The sequence below is a fragment of the Gallus gallus genome, chromosome 1 (genome assembly GCF_016699485.2).
Source record: "Gallus gallus isolate bGalGal1 chromosome 1, bGalGal1.mat.broiler.GRCg7b, whole genome shotgun sequence".
In the NCBI taxonomy this organism is placed as follows: Eukaryota; Metazoa; Chordata; class Aves; order Galliformes; family Phasianidae; genus Gallus; species Gallus gallus.
Window position 1 is genome coordinate 109,446,881 of NC_052532.1, and position 20,291 is coordinate 109,467,171.

At 41.4% G+C, this 20,291-nt stretch overlaps 2 protein-coding genes across 6 annotated transcripts in view; one reads left to right on the forward strand and one right to left on the reverse strand.

Moving 5' to 3' along the window:
- Positions 1-10,733, forward strand: part of ABCG1 (ATP binding cassette subfamily G member 1) — a 59,921-nt gene extending 49,188 nt beyond the window's left edge. For all 5 annotated transcript variants that reach the window (XM_025145525.3, XM_416742.8, XM_040652459.2 and 2 more), the window contains 3 exons: positions 367-525; positions 1,794-1,912; positions 3,443-10,733. In XM_025145525.3, the coding sequence (XP_025001293.2) occupies positions 367-525; positions 1,794-1,912; positions 3,443-3,671 (507 nt within the window). In that variant the 3' untranslated portion in view covers positions 3,672-10,733. The remainder of the gene's footprint in view (positions 1-366; positions 526-1,793; positions 1,913-3,442) is intronic.
- Positions 10,734-14,731: 3,998 nt separating this feature from the next.
- Positions 14,732-19,075, reverse strand: TFF3 (trefoil factor 3). The gene is made up of 4 exons (XM_416743.6): positions 18,946-19,075; positions 17,545-17,691; positions 15,556-15,705; positions 14,732-14,934 (listed from the first exon to the last, which is right to left on the reverse strand). Exons 1-4 carry the CDS (start codon positions 19,022-19,024, stop codon positions 14,927-14,929), a joined length of 384 nt encoding a protein of 127 aa, XP_416743.1. The 5' UTR covers positions 19,025-19,075; the 3' UTR covers positions 14,732-14,926.
- Between the last annotated feature and the right edge of the window lie 1,216 nt (positions 19,076-20,291).

Consider the following 20,291-nt stretch of genomic DNA (forward strand, 5'->3'; position numbering starts at 1 on the left):
TCTATTTAAGTGATGGAGAAACTTTTCATGTGTGCCTTAGCCTCAGGTTCAGATAAAAAGCACCTCGATAATAGTATGCCCATATCTGATCTAGTATTGTTTTAATTAAAAAATTACCATTTTTGATTTTGTGTAAAGGGAACCTGAAACAGGACGTAATTGTGTGGGATTTGTTATCTAAAACACAAGTAGTACTATAGGTATTACAGTTTGTGGCAGATTATTTCATTCTTCTCAGCTGAACACCATGCCTGTCATGTAACATGCCAAGACTGAGAGCTATGGATAAACTATGTTTTTAACTTATTCAGAGTAAAAGTGAACATTAGGCTTCAACAGACTAACTACAAGTGTATCTCCTTGCAGATCATGTTTCCTGTAGCTTACTGCAGCATCGTGTACTGGATGACTTCACAGCCATCTGATGCACTCCGATTTGTCCTCTTTGCAGCTTTGGGAACCATGACATCCCTGGTGGCACAGTCACTGGGTCTTCTCATAGGTGCAGCCTCTACGTCTCTCCAGGTAATGATGGCATTTGGTGATCTCACAGGAATCCTGATATTTCCTAGCACTGGCTGCTTACTGTGAATGTTGTTGTGTCCCCAAGACGTTTGTTAAAAGAAGATAGGCAAAAAGTTCTCTTTGCCTGATATAGCTACTTGATGCTTCTTGCTACCAGATCTTAATGGGACTGTGCCTGCTTGAGCAGATTGGCAGGTCCTAGAAACTGCAGGACTGATGCATTTGTATGCATATACAGAGTGGAGGTTGGCCATGGAGATCAGCAGCTCAGGATGGGGTTCTTCCACACACATCCAAGAAGATTGCAGGAGGAAAGGTAGAAGAAAGATTGACCAGACATTAAACTTCTGCAGAAGGAGGGCGGGAAGCAGCTGTTGGTGTGACTGCCAGGCTGGAAGCTGGCCATGTAACTCCATTCTGCTTCCTGGCAGGGAGATTGGTGAAGTGATAATTTGCAACAGAAATGTTCTGCGATGCCTGGTGTAATATGTTATATTGTTAGTAATATGCACTGATAGTGTGAAGTTTTCTGAAGTGGAAACCTTGGTTTACTCTGTACCGTCCTGTGGAAATGAGCAAAACCCTTTTCTACCTCTGTTCTTCTGCTTTCACCAGAGTTACCTGTATGACCCTTTGCTCTAGAGGAGATGTAGAGAGGAGAGGCTGGAGATGGGCCAATATTTGTCTTCCTCACCAAAACCATTCAATTGGAGATGATTTTTACCACCTTCATCAAATTTTAGAACCAGTTGAAACTACTGTGCATGTGGGATTAATGAGGAGAGAGGGCTGTGTGTCTGCTGGTCTGTCAAACCAGCAGTGAGGAAGGGGGGTCACTTACACTGAGTATCAAAGGAATCCTAGTGTCCATCTTCCTCTGTAAATTTCGTGGTGGATTCAAGTCCTTCAGAGGATGGATCTTGAAGCAGTAATGTAGTCAAGTATGAACAAGTTTTAGGAAGATGAGAAGACCCATTTTCCTCTACTAAATGTTAACTTGCCCCAAAGGAACTTTGTACAAAAAAATCAATAATTGGCATTTGAAACTGTGATTATTTAGTGAAGTAGCATGACTTGAATGGTAGAACTCTCCACTGCCTAAGAAAGTAGATTTTCAGTGTCTATTGGGGTCTGGCACAAAAAACAGGATTTTTGTAAGAAAAGTGCTATTTGACAATCTGGTTTCCTAATTTGAAGTCTGGACATCAGATAAAAGAGCAAGTTTTTTCTCTGTCTGACAAGAGTCTGCCTATTCCTTCTCTTCCCAGGTAGCCACTTTTGTGGGTCCAGTTACTGCCATTCCAGTGCTTCTGTTTTCTGGGTTTTTTGTCAGCTTTGATACCATCCCAACATACCTCCAGTGGATGTCCTACATTTCCTATGTCAGGTACTGCTAGGGAGTCCATTAATTTCCCATTCTAGAAAAGCTGTTTATTTGCCTTTGCTTGATTGGTTGTTTTGGATACCAAGGAGTCTGTATTCAAAAGATATTCTTTTGAAGTATAAACATATATGTAATGTAAATGAATGCCACATTACCTCACTTCACTTTATTTTGTGTACGCTGTGAAATAAACAGGAATATTTGGTATGGATCATTGGCCACAAGTCTGTATAAGTACTTGTGAAAGTACTCTGGATTGCACAGCATCCATATTTCCTTGGACTTTGTGAAATAATAGAGGCAGTATACCCAAATGAGAAATTGTTGTCAGCATCACATTTCAGAAGAAAATAATGTATAAATCATTGCTGTATCCTAGGTAGCCTTGTTGGACAAAGAATTGTTTTCTTTAAATTTTGCAGTAGCAAAGAGGCATAGGATTATTGTCATCACTTATCTGAATTCTTGGCTCAAGAGTTGATAGGCATAGGCATGTTGCACCCTATCTATGTCAGTCACGCTCTGCTTGAGACATTTATCTTACAGTGTGATGATTGCCATCAGGAAACCTCTGGAGGCTGACACAGCAGACTAGTTTGGACTAGACACTTAAATATTTATGGTTAAAATTAAATGGTGAATTCCCGTGATGATTATAAAAAGGCTTTCTTTGAAATCAGATGAAATGATTAGGAAGTGGATGTTGCAGAAGGAGCTGAAGTGCATCTTAATAAAAAGTCTTTTGACTATAATTTTGTATGTGGCTTGTGTACTTGTAGGGCCCTCCTAGTAGGAGGAAATAGGTCTCTAGGTGGTACCCGCTTTGCTCACTCCCTTCTCCCCACCCTGCCCAAACTGTAGTATTACTAAGAAAACTCAAACTGAATATCCTTTCATTTGTCTAGTGAGGTCTTACACAAAGACCCATCAATGATAAAGAGACTGCACCCCCTGAATTAGTTAAGCTAGAATTCAAGATGAGGCCTTAAGCCATTGTCCAGCCTGCATAGGGTCTCCTGGAGCTGAAGGTAGCTATCATATGCGTGAGAACTGTGATAACATATCTGCTCACAAAGTAAAATCTTAAGTGCACCTGGTTTCAGGGGAGACATGGGAACCGTGCAATATTAATTAGCGGAACTGCGGAACGTGGAAGGAAAGAGAAGAAACACTCTAGATTGATAATACTTTTAATATATTTCTGACTTGAAATCATAGTTGTATCCCCATTGCTTAATTTAAAAATGGAATTAATTATATCACTTTTAAAAGGGGAATCTGAATATGAGCTGAAGTTTACCTGCTTTGTATTTTAACATTTTCCTTTTTGAGAAATTGCACTGTGTAAGATACCAGTGGCATGTCATTTGTTTTATTGTAATAAGGATAGAATTTCACTTGGGGCATACATCAGAACAGTAACAAACTCCTGAGTGTTTGCATCCAAGGTCTTACAGAGAGTGTATTACAACTGGAGTACTTCTAAAAATATCATCAACATTGTACATTATGATCCACTCTTCTTCTTTCCAGATACGGGTTCGAAGGAGTTATTCTCTCCATCTATGGACTGGATCGAGAAGATCTGCATTGTGACAAAGATGATACTTGCCATTTTCAAAAATCAGAGGCCATTCTGAGAGAACTTGATGTAGAAAATGCCAAACTTTACCTGGACTTCATTGTTCTTGGAATTTTCTTCTTCTCCCTGCGTCTAATTGCCTATTTTGTTCTCAGATACAAAATCCGAGCAGAGAGGTAGAGGAAAAACAACCAAAATGATGCAGTAGGAAGATCTTTAGACATACAGTAGAGGGCAGTTGACATTGTCTCACTGTGGCAGGCCCGTCTCCAGTGCCCAGCTAGATGCTGTTATGACCTAGCCCATAGAGAACCACACTGGGATAGAGGACATATAGTGTTACGTCAATCAGTCCAGTTGGGTTGGGTCATGTTTTCATTACACTTTCTAGCTTTAACTAGGAAGAAGAAATAGAAGGGAATTTTACAACACAGAATATTAATACTGAGACAGTGTAACTGTAATAATAATAAAAAAAACAACTGGTTGCAGGAAATTTCCTTATGAAAACCAATTATGCGATAAGGTAATTCAAGTCCTGGTAGCCAGAATAGTATAATGTCATCTATAGGTGACAAGATAATGAGATGTAAAATGAGAAATGCAAAGAAAATAGGATTATCTCATCTTTTTAAATTCAAGAGTTTCATCTTTGTGGTTTTCTGTGTATTATTTTACAGTTATTTTCCATGGCATTACCCCTGCTGGCCAAAAGTCTGTAACTGTAATAATTAATAAGGAAAAGACATCTTTTTGATATGGGTACTTTTTAAAAACAGAAAAAAAAGTCTAAAATGATTCAAGTTATTACTTTTGTTTCTGTTTAAATGTAGAATTCTGGTGCTTTACTTGTCGAGCTGGTCTCATATCTGAAAATTGTCATGATAGGAGGACAGGGCAGATTCTGACTCTGCACTAAGTCTGTGATCCATACTTGGAAGCAACAATGGATAGCACAGACATGTTCAAGCTACTGCTGAATGATTGAAAATATGTTCTTATGCAGTGTCTTTTAAATCCTAAAGAATTGCTATCTTGAAAATACTGATACTGCTCCTTATCTGTTTGATCTACCTCCTGTGAATGAAAAGATCAGAGCACTCCAAGGCTCATTTTTTCTTAAATTATGAAAGCAGAATCTATCGCTAAAGTCTAAGAAATCATCTGATGGAGTCTAAGGTCTGTCTATAGTTCAGAGCTTGGAGTGTTGTGTTAAACCACTTGTGACTGCCTTGTATGTCAGTGTTCGAAATACCTGTTAAAAATGACTTGTAGGAGTCCCCTCAGATTATGCAGAGGGCCTTGTAACACTGCAGGCCAGGCGGTTTTGTTCTTATCAGAAAGTCTACATAAGTGAAATGAAAATTAACAGCAAATTGATCTAAACACCAGTGAAACTATTGCAAGAGGCATGCATTTGTTTTGTATATCACCATTGTAAACTTGTTGACGAATTCTGGCTCTGAGTTGTTAGGAATTTTGTTACTGATTTTCATGGGTATGGATTGGCAACTCAAAATGGGACCTGTGCCCATGTTGGACCCCCTCGTGAAATTCTTTGTGAATCCCAGTACCTTCTGCAGTTATTGTCCATTTACCTAAGTGTCATAGATATCCGAGCCAGACCTACACATTCTATAAATGCATTATTCCTAACAGGGTGCTGAAGTCTTGTAGACTGGAAGCAGCTCAGTGACTGCAAGCCACTCAGGAGCTTGGTAATTCATAACGGTAGAGTAGATGAAGAGACACCTTGTGCATCTGCTCATGATCAATTACAGTCCACAGACTACGTTTGAGGACTCCACAGCTACATCTTTCCTGGTTAACTAAATAATGCCAGAACCTGATCTCTAGCCTTTAGGCCAGTTTGCACAATCTGCTATCTCGTTAATCCTTAAACAACCGGGACTGCTAGGAATAATCTCTGCCCTATGCTAACTTCAGATGCTCTCTGAAAAAGCTTGGGTTGTGCTGGGCTACAACTCTGCCATTCATTTTTCAGTGAAGACAGTTTGCTAGTTTTCCATACCCATGCCCAGACATGCAGACACAGACCATGTATACCTATTAAAATCAGCATACTTGAATTAAGCCAGTGTTCCAGAAGACTGAAGTCTTTTCACACATTTTAGGAATGGTAGCTGAACTTTCCCTGGAAGTAAGATTGGCCTGTGAAAGCAAGGTTAATCTTTACTATAGAAGAAAAAAAAAGTCCTTGTACAATCTCTTTTTGTTGCTAGCTTTTGTTTTTGTTTTTTCTCGTAAAATATCCCTGAAGCCCATAGAGCTTTTATACAGCTCCGCAGCATTTTCAGGCATGCTAATAAGAGGGTATGTGTCTACCTGGCTGTTAGCAATGAGAAATTAAGAACTTTGGCTGCTCTAAATAATGCTCAGAACTGTGAACGGTTAGTAAACAAGTCACAAGATGAAATTCCTTGGTACAACCTGCTTTGATTATCTTCAGACTCTCGGAATATTTGTAAGTGTTTCAGGCAGTTACTGTTTGCGAACAGATAAAAAAGAGGGTTTGCCAGATGACTGTTTTGTTGCACACTGATGGTCCAGCTGTGGGCTGAGTATGAATGAGTGACATCCACATCATTAAATCAGTGCAGGGTTTAAGTTTTGTGTTTACCAACACCATTTACCGAACAGCACACTGAAGATCACCTGCAGTTTACCAAATGAAATAACCTTGCTGATAAAACTGACATTTCAACACTTAGATGAGGGCAATGCTGTCTTCTCCTGTCTAACCTAATTTAGTAGTATGGGCACCTTGGACTCTGTCTTGTCTGTGTGTACTTGTTCCTCTGTTTGTAGACTTTATTTTAGTTCTTTAGTCTGCAGTATATCCTTCTGTACTGTAACGATGTATTGTATTATGGTAGCCAAAAATCTGGTCCTCTGTGGGTGTTCCTAAGAAAATAGACACTCCAGAATATTTCTGTCACTCCTTTTATTAGATGTGCTTTTTCCCAGCCATCTGCTGGCAGAATTTAGCTGAAAGTTACTATTCTAAGGAACACTTTCAGGCTGTAGTATCCCAATAAAGAAATAAATGAGTTCTCTTGAAGCCAACGCTACCCACAGATGAGATAATCATTCTTTCCTGCCTTGGTGCTAAAATTAACTAATGATATCTCTTGGTGTTACTGTAGGACAGAAGTATTTGAAGTGCATCCCAATTGTATGTTCTTAAGCTGCAAAGTCTTTTAACACAGATTCTATTTGGCCTTTCTCCTGTCTTGCAGAAGTAAGCTCTAACAGGCTAGGATAAAATGCATTCCTGTGTTAGCGAACTGAGCGAGCACTTTGCCAACCTCTGGGGGCTTCATGCTGAAAAAAGATGAGGTCAGCAAGAAACTAAACACTTCAAAAAGTCTATTTTTATAACCATGTACAAATAGCCATAAACTTGTTGAAATCAATGCTATTATTACTGGTCAGACCCGTTGCAATCCATTTAAAAATTGCACGAGGCACAAAGGTTTGTAAGTGGCCTCTTGTAGACTAAATCTATGATTGCTGTTGTGATTACTAGAAGTCTTGAGCATTCTGTTGGCTTCCTTGTTTCATTTTTATTTATTTATTCTATTGTTCTTTTGGCTATTACATGCATCAGTTAAGACTTTATGCTTTAGATTTCTTTCTTTTTTTTTTTTTTTTTTGCTGAGATGTGCATATAATCTGAAAGTTTTTAGAAATCAATATTTCTTTTATTTACGATGAAATAAAAGATTTGGAAAACAGTTTCTACTCACATAAGAAATCTTTATGGATCAAAGGGAGCAATGGAAAAAATAACTGGTGCTGAATTCCTGCGCGATTCTTAACACTTGGAACCCCAAATATCTCTTTTCTAATTGAAGGAGAGGAATATATATGCACATTAAAGAGAGAGATGATTATGTAAGTGTGAGATAAGGAGCACTTGAGTCTGAGAACTGGATGTATCAGATGGCAGCCATTTCAGTCTATTCTTTTGTGCTAATGTCTGTGTAGACAAAGGAAATTAATGTTATGCTAAGCATTTATGTTTAAAACAAAGTGTGATAATGCACCCTGACCTGTAGCACCACTGCAGTGATTCTCACAGAAGGACGTCCTATCTGTGCGATGTACTCAGCATTAGATAGATGCATTCTACTCTAATGGGATACTCCAAAGCTTTTCCCAAAAAAGTAATTATGTATGTTAATAACTCCTCACTTCTGTATTGTTTCATGAATCAAAGGAACAACTGATGTCTCTAAAATAAAGTCCAGGCTTAAGTGCTTTGCTGGTTGGGGGCTGTACTGCACAGGAAAACTGAGATGTTGGCTGTGTGAACAGACTCAAAGACTATAGCAAAAAGTCCATTTGTTTTAGGTTAGTTGCTGGTGATTACGGTGATCTTGAATTAATCTTTCTGAACCAGAAAATATTTGGGGCAAAGGAGAGTGAAAATAGAGCATAGAGAGGAGTGTATGTTTTCCTGTTTATTTACTTTTAGTTTGGGTTTGCGTAATAGCTTTTATTATCTGCATAATTTTGATAAGCAAAAACAATGTTTCTATTCTTTTCTTTCTGCACCAGAAACGCCAATCCGGGAGTGCTCTGCATACTAAAAATGTCAGTGTTTATTTGTTCTTTCTGAACTAAGAAGGAAGGATTCTTCATTATTTTTCAGCATAGCTTTTATTGAAATACAATTTTCTTCTTTTGTCTCCTACCCTGTGACACTTATATTCAGGACCAACACAAAAAGGGCAGAGGGAGGGACCTAAGGTGCGGAGGCAATGTTTCCAGAGATCCTCAAAGAATTCATGTGAGAAGGGTGCAAATGTCATTAGTACTTCTTTCTGCAGCCTCTGCCCCTTCTTCCACGTCGCCTTTACTCCCTGAGCTGTAGGTCCATCACGCCTGGTGGCTCAGTGGAGAGAGGGCCATTTGTGTTTGTCCTCCCTAATGGCAAGAACCCCCCCAGCGCTGCAGAATGTCTTATCAGCTGCAGTGAATTTCACTCCGAGCTCTGTTAGAATTGTTCTTACCTTTAATATTCATGCAGGACAGCAAAATCCCTGCCAGAAGCAAGAATGTTAAAAAACTTCAGGGTTGGTTTTAGCATTAGCTGACTTCAGACTCCCCCGGAGCAGGGTGACTTGGTGGGTAATAGATGTGGATTTCTGCAGAGGGCATCTCAGTGGTGGATGCAGAGATACTGTCCCAAAGGTTGTTCTTTTTCCTTTGGGACCAAATGATCTTATTGTGTGTATCTGTGTTCCTACCAGAACACCCTGAAGGGGTGTGATTGCTCGGGAATTACTTTTTTTTAGTTCTGTATGGAAATCCATTAATAAGATACAACGATCACAAAGGCCTTTTGAAAAACTGTTGGGAACGAGGAGTAGGCAGAAAATGACACTGTGTCACGTCCTTTGTAACAGTCTATGACAGGCTGATCATTGCTGAGCTCGTGACACAGGTCCTACTGATTGTGCCACACAGCACTAGTGAGTGCATAAGTGCTGGGTGGCACTGACGTTAATCATGGGCTTTGCTATTGGACAGGGGCAGTAGCAATTTCAGGGATCGGTTCCTACTGTCCTGTTCTTAGAATCACAGAATGGTTTGGGCTGGAAGGGACCTCAGAGCCACCCAGCCCAACCCCTGCTGTGGGCAGGGCTGCCCCCACCAGCTCAGGCTGCCCAGGGCCTCATCCAGCCTGGCCTTGAGCGCCTCCAGGGATGGGGCACCACAGCTTCTCTGGGCAGCTGGGCCAGCGTCTCACCACCCCCTCAGTGAAAAATTTCCCCAATATCTAATCTAAATCTCCCCTTTTAGTTTAAAACCACTCCCCCTCGGCCTACTACCCATGTAAAAAAAGTTTTTCTCTCCTGTTTATTAGCTTCCTTTAAGTTTTTTATTATTTTGAAATCTTACAATAAACCACAACTTTTATGTATTTGTCAGCTGTAGAAGTTTCCTCACAGAGATTTAGAATTCTGTTGAGACTCAGTACAAGAAACGTAAAACAAAGGATGACCAGGCAAAATATGGATCCTTTTGCAAAACAAATTCTCATAACTCAGCTTGCCAGCCTGCACTGTTTATGCCTTCAACGTTCATCAAGATTTTGTTGATCCTTTTTCCTTCTGGAGGCTTCTGTACAGCTCAGGCCACATGAACCAACTGCGTGTGTCCTCCTTGCTAGATAATGGTTGTTACCCACACGGGTGTTTACAGTGAGCTTCTTGGGAGTAGTGCGAGGTAGTTTGAGAAGGAGCACAGACATTTTAGACTTCTTTGAGCTATGGAATACCGAACAGTCTGGATCTAAGGGTGTGCTTCTCTCTTTCAAGAAGAAAAGGAAAATCTAAAATGGGTCTTTTTAAGCAGATTATAAGGTGACATGGGAATCTTTAACATTGATGTTGACATCTGTGATGTCTTTCTTTTGGACCCTAGTTTAAATTATTTTAGTAACCCGTTTAGTGTTGTTATACAGACTCCTTTATTTCACTTTAAGAAGCAAGTTTACTGCTTCTCAAAGTTGTTCAGCAATTCTGAAAAAGAATATGGAACAAATGCTCCTCAGTTACAGTAAAAGTAAATGAAATTTAATGAAAAGATAACAAGAAAACAAGTCCTGCAGCATAGCCAAACCCTTACCTGTATTGGTACAGATTTGTTAAATACTTTATCTGAGTCAGTTGACCTTATTGTGAGATACTGCCCTTGAATCCGTAATTGAATTATTTAACAGTTGTTCTTTTGTTTTTAAAGCAAGAGTCAATGCAAGCATCATTTTAAATCAGCGTGCTGAAGTGTGCATATTCTGTATATCGAATGTCATTGTTGTCTCTTGTTTCTGTAATGCATTTGCATTACTATGAATCAGTTTTATTATGCTTCTCTAGAGACTATTGCTGCCTGCACGCTGTGATATATTTGCACTGTTGTAGATATATATATATACATATATGTAATTATATCAACCATGTCTTTTTCAGGTTGCTTGTTACCTTTGTAGTTTACGCTTACTGGTACGGTGAACCTGAGTGAAAATGTGGGATGTGGGACATTCTGATGATATATGACAACAATAGAGAAATCTTTGTATATTTCTGTATACTTAATACCCGTAAGAGATTTGTATGTGCATTATTTTCCAAACTAGGGCTTTGTTTTCTGAGAATAGAGAGCATTTATGATAATGTAACAAAACAAATAAAGTGTTATTATTTTCAGACAGTTGCTTTGGTCCCTGTTCTCTCTCAAAGGGACATATGCGGCAGCTGTGTTGGTAGAGGTACATTCTCACTGATTGCCCGAGGTTCTGTCAGTCAGCAAAGACAGCAGACTGCCTGGTTTAGATGTATGCTGTGGTAGATTCACATAACTCCCGGTGCAGTTAGGTTATGGATACAAATAGTAAAAATTCTTCAAAACAGAAGTGCAGTCATGTTGGCTCAGGCCAAAGATCTGTGTTGCCAAGGATCTGACAGTGGCAACAGCACTGCACAAGGAAGAGTGTAAGAACAGGGCAAAGCATCAAGGTGTGCTTGCCTGACAAGTCAAGGTCTGCCCGAGTCTCAGGAGTCTCTCTGAATTTTCTTGTCTTTGATGGATTTAACTTACACAGACTTGTCTATTTCCTATTTGAATCACCTGTTCGTATTCATCATGCTACCTGCAAGGTTCAGCACAGGTTCCCCATGCTCTTGCATTACAGGAGACAGTGAATGATCATGTGGTGATGTGGCACTGAGGGATATGGTTAGTGGGCATGGAGAAATGGGCTCATGGTTGGACTAGATGGTCTCTTCCACTCACTTAGAAAGCCAGTATTTTTCTGCTCAAGTTTCTTCTGAAGATCTGCCTTGTCCAAGAAATGACATGCTTTCTATCTCTACCACTCTAAACAGTGTCCCATTGTAGAGACCATGAGGTACTGGGAGTGCTGCTTCCTGTGCTACTGAGAGAAGAACTCTTGGGCAGGAAACTGGACCTGTTTCAAGCCCCAAGAACAGCAGTGTCAGAAGAAGGGTTGTGGTATAAGTGTGTCTTATTTTGCCAGGGTGGCTTTTCATGCTAAGCTATCCTTGTGGCACCCATCCTGCCTGCCACAGCCTCAGAATTAGCTTGTCACCACAGTTCAAGGACAGCGGCCACAGCTTTCACAAGCTGGTCAAGTGTCCAGTCCTAGACAACATGAGCCGTGATGCTTAAAGGACAAATTGCCCATAGGATGCAATAGGATTGCATTTTTCATACTGAAGACAAGACAGTTTTCTAATGATAATAGAGGTCATATTTTATGGTATGCAAAAAATGTTGGACTGAAGGATTTACAGCCCCCAAAATTAGATGCCTCCCCATGCCAAATCTCCACAGACCAGAAAAGAAGAACAAGACTCCTTTGTAGCTGGAGGGGTGACTTAAATTACTTTTAGTGTCTTATGTTATAATTAATGCTATTAAATAAGCCAACCATAAGCTTCTCATTAGCAACTGTGCAAAAATTAATGTACCTCACACACGATTACAGGAGATCTTCCACTCTGTGCTCCAAATGGATTCATGAAACAAAGAGCATTTGAGAACAACAGTTTATTCTGTATTTTCTTGTAGCTATCAATTTAAAATCTCCTTCACAGTGCAGATTGAGAAACAGTGGAAAGCAGGAAAGCTGCTAGAGTAAGAATGGCCTCTTTTTTGGCATGGAAGGATGCAAGTGCCCAGGTTGACAGTGAGCAGTTGTCACACTGTCAGTTCTCACTACTAATATCTGATCTGAGGGGAACCGTAATAAAGATCTTGGTTGGAAAATGTATATTGCAAGCTCCATTTGTGGCACAAAATGCTGTCAAGGGCAGCGTTAATCACATTAGTACTAATTGCATCTTTCTTTTTTATTACATAGCTTCATTTTTTTTCTGCCCTCCTCTCCGTTTTTGTTTTGTTTTGTTTTGTTTTGGTGCCTTGCAGATTTTTTCAAGAATATCAGAACTTTTTATGCAGTGTTGTGCAATTGCATTGCTCACTGCTTGACACTGCAGTTTTGTGCCTGTCCTTGATCTCTTCTACAGTTGGAAAATACTAAGAAAACATGAAAGTGAAACATCAAATAGTGACCCCTGTTCCCGGGCCCTCCTCACTCACTCCTCCATATCCTTACAGTCAGATGTTAAACATATTTTGTAGCTTTACCAGAAGTCTTACCAGTGCTTTTTTTTTTGCTTTCTCCTGAGGTACAATGAGGAAGTGGCTCTGAAATGATTATAGAAGAAGCAAATGTTAAATGAAAGCTGCATGCTGCCATGACAGTGCCCCCTCGGATAGGGTCTTGTGCCAAGCCTGAGAAAGGGCAGGAAGTGGGGGAATGCCATTTCATAGGAAGAAGGAGCACGTGGATCAGGTTTTACTTCCCGGATTCAGCTTTGGTAAAGCTTCCTCAAAATGCGACAGACCCAAATCAGCAGACTGATGATACCTGCTTCAAACCACACCAGTCCACTCCCGTGTGTGTGAGTGCTGCTGTAAGTGGACCAAACGTCGTGTGTTGCAACAGAAGTATTGTAATGCAAAGTCTATCAAATCGTCTTCTACCACTGATCACATGTTGTCAATCTCCTCCTGCCATGGTGTACCTGGGGCAAACTGAGGCAGGGGCCACACGTGCTGTATCAGGGAATCAGAAGTAGCTCTTATGTTTTAGTTTCTGCTGTTTGAGAGCATCATTCCAAGCTTTCAGGTTCTTTGTGACCAAGAGTCTTGAAATATACTTGAACATATGGGACAAGCATCTCCTATTACTAAACCCCCAAGCTGAAACTTTAGGCCAGTAGCTCACAGACATTTGTGACACAACTCTGTGGTTTAGCTGCTTTCAGCAGGAACATTTGGCTTCTGTGCTCTTTTTCAGTTTGGTTCAGCACCTTGCCTGAAATCTTCCCTCTGAATGGCAGCTTTGCCAGAGCTTGAACAGGAGGCATGGCCTTTCTAGAGATATTTGGGAATGGGATCTGCAGTAAGCAGGCATGTTAAAAAGTGTATCCGCAGAGGTGTTTTCAGTCACATCTTTTTGCTAGATTGCTCCTCACTGAAGAACCACACAGGGAATCGATCTACAGTGCCAAACATTTTCTTTTCAGTCTTTGAGAAGCCAGAGTATTGGTTGCAGTCTGCTGTCCTGATTACAGCCCATTGAGAACCACCAGGCACTGGTGATTTTCAGCATCATTCACTGTCTGCAGAACAACCTCATCAGCACAAAGACTGTGTTGCAGAATTGATTCCTATTATGGTAGCACCTCTGCTGATGACAGTTGTGTAGCTGACCTAGTTTTGTTTCCCCAGAAAAATATTCAGAACTTTGTTTCCTTGTTCAGCCTGTTCTCTTATCAGTTGAGACATTCTTCACACTTTTTTTTTTCCAAGTATGTTTGGGCAATGTTGAAAACCATCTACAAACCTCAGCCACTCACATATTGTAAAGTCCCCACATAATAAGTCCCTTAGGACTTACTGATCACACCCCATCCCTACCTCGTATCTCTACCAAACGCACCTCCCGGAAGTTGTAATGGAGGAGGCCAGCAGGACCTGTATTGTAACAGTACATGAAATCCTGTACTTAGGCCTCCACAATTCCTCTGGGCTAAAACACTAAAACTTCCTTAGCAAAGAACTTCAAAGGTCTTCAGAAGACTTCTCAGTTTATTTGCTCATACTGCAACCATGTTCAAATCCCATTATTAAGCCCACTTCAAGTGTGAGATAGTGGAGTTTTATGAATAACGCATTTTTACACACTCGAATAACATCTTCATCATAGTGGAATCTCCAAGGAGGTATCTTCATTGTTTTCTCTCCTTGCAGCACAAAGGGATATGGTCAGTGGGCATGGTGGGGATGGGTTGGTGGTTGGACTACGTCAACTTAGTGCTCTTTTCCAACCTTAATGATACTATGATTCTTTTCTGTGGAGCACCCAAGCAAATGGAACTTCACTTACGTCCTGAGGGGAAAAAGCAAACCAGCCCTACTGTTGTAGCAGTGTGAAGGGAAGCACTGAGTATTTTCAGTGCTGAAAAGAGAGGGGTCCATGTGCAGCCACCTGTCTGGTAGCACATACACACGGCTGCTCACAGATGTGAAATGTAAGCAGTGGACATCACTGAGATGTCTGACGTGCTGGGAAACGGATATATGCAGCTTTAAAATAAAGATAGCAGAGGACTCGTGGATTGTATCTTAGTTCTTTTATTACGTTGAAAAACTGTACGTACTACCCTACTGAGAGAACAAAAGTTGTGGTTATATTTTCTTCAGAAAGAAGAAAAAAATCACCTAGAAATCGTTGTTGTTACAAACAGGAAGCTGGAGCTGGGACATCTGGCTGTTATTTCCCAGTTGAGCAGGTTCTTCAGGAAGTTTCTACTTTAACAGCCTGGGGAGGAAAAGAGGTGAAGCAAGTTACGGGATATGTTTTTGCCTCAAATTTGACAAGACACGAGGAAGTATTTGTCTAGATGCAGTACATTAAAGAGAGTGTGTGCATCCAACAGGCAGACCTTAGTAACTAGTGCCCCACCCATCTTTACATGTGTTTCCTGGGTTAGCTATGATTCAGGTCATTGAAACCAAATGATAATTCCAGGGGCAAAATAGACTGCAGAGTGGCTTGGAAACAGCCAGGGCTGCACTAGTCGTGCTGTAACACAGGAGGAGGGGATCAGAAATTTCTGTCAGGTTCATTCTATGTTTCTAAAAAGAAGCCTTTATCTCTTGTGATACAGCAGATGTGGACTTGGCAGCCACACCTCTATCATAATGCTAGCCAAGGGCTTGCGCTCACACTTGAGTCCCAGCTGCCCTCAGTCCCTGGCCCTGGGATACGTCAACACCACCCCTCCATGAAAGAAGCTGGTCTTTTAGGATTTATCACCCACTCATGCCTTTGGGTGAGGAGGCTCTGAACCCACATTGAGTATCAGAGAAGATCCTGTTCTGTTCTGGAACTATGGGGTGGCCGTGGGGATGCAGGGGAGATATCTCACTTGGATTTTACCTTCTTCAACTGTGCGGTGGTAGAAGCACCAGGGGACACCAGCAGGATGTGCCCGGAAGCAGCATCTCCTGCTTATGCACTCCTTAGCTGTGATGCCAGGGTAGCCACAGTTCACTCGGATACGAGGATCAGCAGGGCACACTTTCTTAACTGTGTAAAGCAAAAAGGAAGGAAGGATGGAGGCTGCATTACCCTATGCTCCATGTACCTGGTGGAAAAATTCACAAATAAAAGGCAGACGGGGTCCATGAGCAAGCACAACTGCCGTGGTGACCTTTTCCACACTGACTTCAGGCAGCAAGATCACTCAAACCCTTACTATGCCTAGTATGCAAAGCCACATACCAAAAGATGAGGAACTGCTGCTGCACCCTAGGGGCTAGAGGGGCCAAAGTTCATTCCTAGAAGTGCCTGGCAGGCAGCAATCCGGTTCTGCCTTTTGCAGATCCAGCAGTGGAGCAGAGGGCCGACTGCAGAATGGTCACAGCCCCATGCTGCCAGAGTTGAAGACAGAGTTGGACAGCACTGTTAGACATAGGATTTGAATTTGAGTGGTCCTGTGTGGAGCCAGGAGTTGGACTCAGAGATCTTTGTGTTTTCCCTTCAACTGAGAATATTCAGTGATTCTTTGTCTTCCGTGATGATACCACAGACAGTAGCCTTGTGTCTGGCTCAGTGCAAGAGGCCAACACTACAGCAGCTCTGCTGACGTGGGGAGAGGAAGATCCATTCACCCCCATGCCAGCTTCAGCTGTGGAGGGAAGCTAAGTCACTTAGGAAGAATCACAGCTCATCCAGCAAATTAAAATTACATGCAAGGAAGGAACTTTTGTGGGAATGCTACCAACACACAGGAACTGTAGTTGGGGAGAATCTACATTAAGCCCCCTTCCACAGCGTTAAAACCTTTTTTAAGTAGTTTCACCACCCAGACTGAATAATTAGGTATTCCTATCCTGGAAGATTACTGCTCAAAGAAGCAACTCTATGAAAATGACACTGTGAGATACAGCCATGTCCTTTTCAGGATTTTAAAGAAAAGCAAGCAGTGTTCAAAGTCAAAATAAAATTCCAGCAGTTCTAAGCCCTGTTGAATAATCTTGATTCACACCAAGTTAATTTGTTAACATTGCCTTTGTACCCTCACTTCTTATTTCATGTGTCCAGCGCTGGTGGTACAGTGGCTGAAATTGCACTGAAGTTCTCCTAGGAAGGAATCATGCATTTGGCACTGCACATTCAACAGTTTCATGAAATGCACTCAGCTACTGCAGGATTTGGGTATCTCTGACCCTCTATGGGAACATAAGGGTAAAAGATGGAAGGAGTTCAGATTTTCCAATGGGTTTTCAGAAGGAAGAATCTGATGGAGAAAATGATCTGACTTGACATAATTTGGAGATTTCATTAAATGAACACTGGAAGCAAAAACAGGAGGAAAAACAAAGAGCTACCCATTTGAATAATACTGGGAACCATGCAGAAAATGAAGAAAGTGGTAAGCGTGAAAATAGTCTTAAAAAAAAGAAAAGAAGAAAAACCTGTAAGTTACAGGATGTCCGTGTTTTTAAATGACTGCAGATGGATTCATCTGCTGAGGACTTTCTGATCTCTTTAACACATGTTGCCAAAGCAGCACTAATGTCCTTGTCAGATACGTAGAAAGCCCAATTTAGGTAAGTGCCAAGCATCGTATGCTTCACTGACAGACAAGACCCCAGTTGGCAGTGAAATGTTTTTAAACAGTCAGCTTGGCCTATTTGATAACTAGGAGCCTGGAGGAGAAAGAAATATCTTGTGCAAAGAGGATGCATTCCAAGCCTGACAGGCAATCAATATTTGACTTTGCATTTTTCTACCAAAGGTCTTCTGAGAGAGGTTTGCGCCCACTTCTTTGGCCTAAGAGTAAGAGCAGAGCCTCTCCCTGATTGTACACGTTTCTGTATGAGCAAACACTAGGTAAGTTAGTGTTTCTGGTGGAGGTGTTACCTTTCTTTGGTTTAGCAGTGAAGCACCAGGGGACTCCCGGCACCGACGCATTGAAGCAGCACCCAGCTCTCCTGCAGTCTGCTGCTGAGATTCCTGGGGGACCACAGTTCCTCCGCTCCCTGGCAGCTATTTTGCACTGGCATTTTGCTGTTGAGGACAGAAATCCAAAGTTACTGGGTGTTAGTTGGCATACTTGTTAGCGGAGGTGCATTTATCAAGTGTTCTCTTGAAACCGTAAGCTTTCCCTGGACTCTGTCCATCTTGTAAGTGTACATTTTCTTTTGCTTGTTAAGATCAGAACTTAAAATGTTTGTTTTAAGATCTGTTCATGGCAAATAGATGGCAAGTGAAATGCTGGGCCCCTCCCTAATGGCTGAGGTGAAACTCCCTTATCAACTTCAGTAAGATCTGTACTTCACCCAGTACTGCATGGTCTCACATGCATCCAGCCCAGCCCATCTCAGTGGGACAGTGAAATTCAAACAGATCACATCAGATGCCAAAAATCATAACTTCAGGTGTTAAGCTGGTAAATATTTGTTGAATTGCTCATCTCATTTGGGGAAAGAATGAGTTAAAGGTCCTGTGGATATAAGTGTTAAGATACAAAACCTTAGTGTTATCTTTCTGGTCACTGTAAGAACACTGTTGCATACAAATAATTACAGCTGCACTTTTCATAGAATCATAGAATGGCCTGGGTTGAAAAGGACCACAATGATCATTGAGTTTCAACCCCCCTGCTGTGTGCAGGGTCGCCAACCACCAGACCAGGCTGCCCAGAGCCACATCCAGCCTGGCCCTGAATGCCTCCAGCGATGGGGCATCCACAACCTCCTTGGGCAACCTGTTCCAGTGCGTCACCACCCTCTGAGTGGCGACTTCTAATATTTTGCTACTTATATCTACTACATATTCAACTACAACCAAGAAATTCTGGGGATGTCCCTTTGCACATGCCATTGAGCTACTTGCTTTCCACTTCCCGAGTTACTTCAATGACTTGTCTTCTATTGATGTGGTAGATAGACTTATCTAAAACCGCATTCCTGCAGAAAAGTAACAAGAAATGGATATCAGGAGACTCTTCAGACAAACCTAACTACTACTCCAGTCCCAGTCCTGTTCTAGTGAAATACTGGGCATTTTGTTCTTCCATCTTTGGGGCAGGTTTCTAGTTATTCCACCAGTAGGAGTTCACCTGCAGTTTTTGTTGTTGTTTTGCTGTAGCTTTCTCTGAAAACAAAATTAAAAAGTAGACTCCAGATTTGGGAATAGTGCCAGAGCAATACAGTCACTGTCTGGCACGTGATCTGGAGGTACGCTCTTGCTGCCATTACAATCAGTAGGATCAGGCTGATGTACATACCTGCAAAAGCAATGGGAAGTAAATGTACTTACATGGTGGTTTTCCTTCTGTTGAGCTGATGAGGGCTACAGCAAGGATGACAAAGAGCAAGCAGATCCCCTTCAGATCCATTGCTCTGGGAGCCCTCTGGCCTCTGGCTGGGAAGGGAGGTGGAGGAGAGGTGCTGCTTTGCCTCAAGCAGCCTGTTTTATATGGTCCTCATGTTTACCTGGAGAGATCTGATAACATTGTTCCCTGCAAAGCTTCACCCAGAGGCTGTTTTTTTTTTCTTGTTGTTGTTTAATTAGGAAATGTTACCGTGTATAGTTTGATATCCCTGAGATAAATTTCTAGGCTCCCGTGAACTTTTCATTGCATATTTATTATGTACCCCTAGATCGCATATCTATTACGTGATCCCCTAATCTATTAATTGGACATTACTGCATGCCTCTGGCATTCCTAGCTGACATCATAGCCATGTGAGTGCTTCTGATCACTAATGGTTGCTTCTACTGAAAAAGATATACATATATTTCTTTTCCAAGTGCGTTCTTTCTGCCACAAATATTCCTTGTCCTTAAGTTCAGTCTGAGTTACGTTTACTCTTCAGCTTATGTGGCAGGGCAGCTGGAGCTGTGACACCTTCAAGCTTTGGGACACTTGGGTGAGAAAAGGAGAGTTTTTGTGTGATCTCAGCCTGACCCACTGGAGATGGTGCTTGTCTGGGGGGTGGTCCCCTACCTCCCAGCTGATACTGTGGAGTAGTCATCCTATGCAAGGGTGTCTGCCCCATGGAAATCTGGCTTCTTTAAATAACTGAATTTATTGTCTGAATACTTTTATTGTATTTTTCTTTGCTAGTCTCAGCTAAGTGAACCTAGATAGAATATATGCATACTATCAATTTCAAGGGCTTATGACTTCCCAGCCACCAGGGAACTCCTCTTGCTCATAATCAGAAGTGAAATTCAAAATTGTTTCTTTCTTTTCCCTTGACAAAATTATGTCTTTTATGTCTTCCATTATTATAGATGAGTTTATTTTCTTCCTCTTTCCTTGGTAAAGTTCAAAGCAAGAACTTTGAACTTCTAAGACAGTTTTGAAAGTAATTTATTTCTTTACATGTATTTTGGACTCTATAGGAAAGATTTTGGTCTACAAAGAAGAAAAACCAAAACACACTAGTTAATTTTCTTAGAATCATAGAATCTTTAACGTTGGAAAGACCACCATGATCATACAGTCCAATCATCAGCCAATGCCTGTGACCACTCTAAACCACGTCCCTCAGTGCCACATCCACACAGTTCTTGAACACCTCCAGGGACAGTGACTCCACCATCTCCCTGGGCAGCCTGTACCACTGCCTCACCACTCCTTCTGAGAAGAAATGTTC

Excerpts from the sequence above, each read along its gene's own strand:
- TFF3 (XM_416743.6), bottom strand. The coding sequence starts at position 19,024 with ATGGATCTGAAGGGGATCTGCTTGCTCTTTGTCATCCTTGCTGTAGCC. Across the intron at positions 17,692-18,945 it reads AACAGAAGGAAAACCACCAT|CAAAATGCCAGTGCAAAATA; the intron begins GTAAGTACATTT and ends TGTCCTCAACAG. Across the intron at positions 15,706-17,544 it reads CACTGCTAAACCAAAGAAAG|TTAAGAAAGTGTGCCCTGCT; the intron begins GTAACACCTCCA and ends TGCTTTACACAG.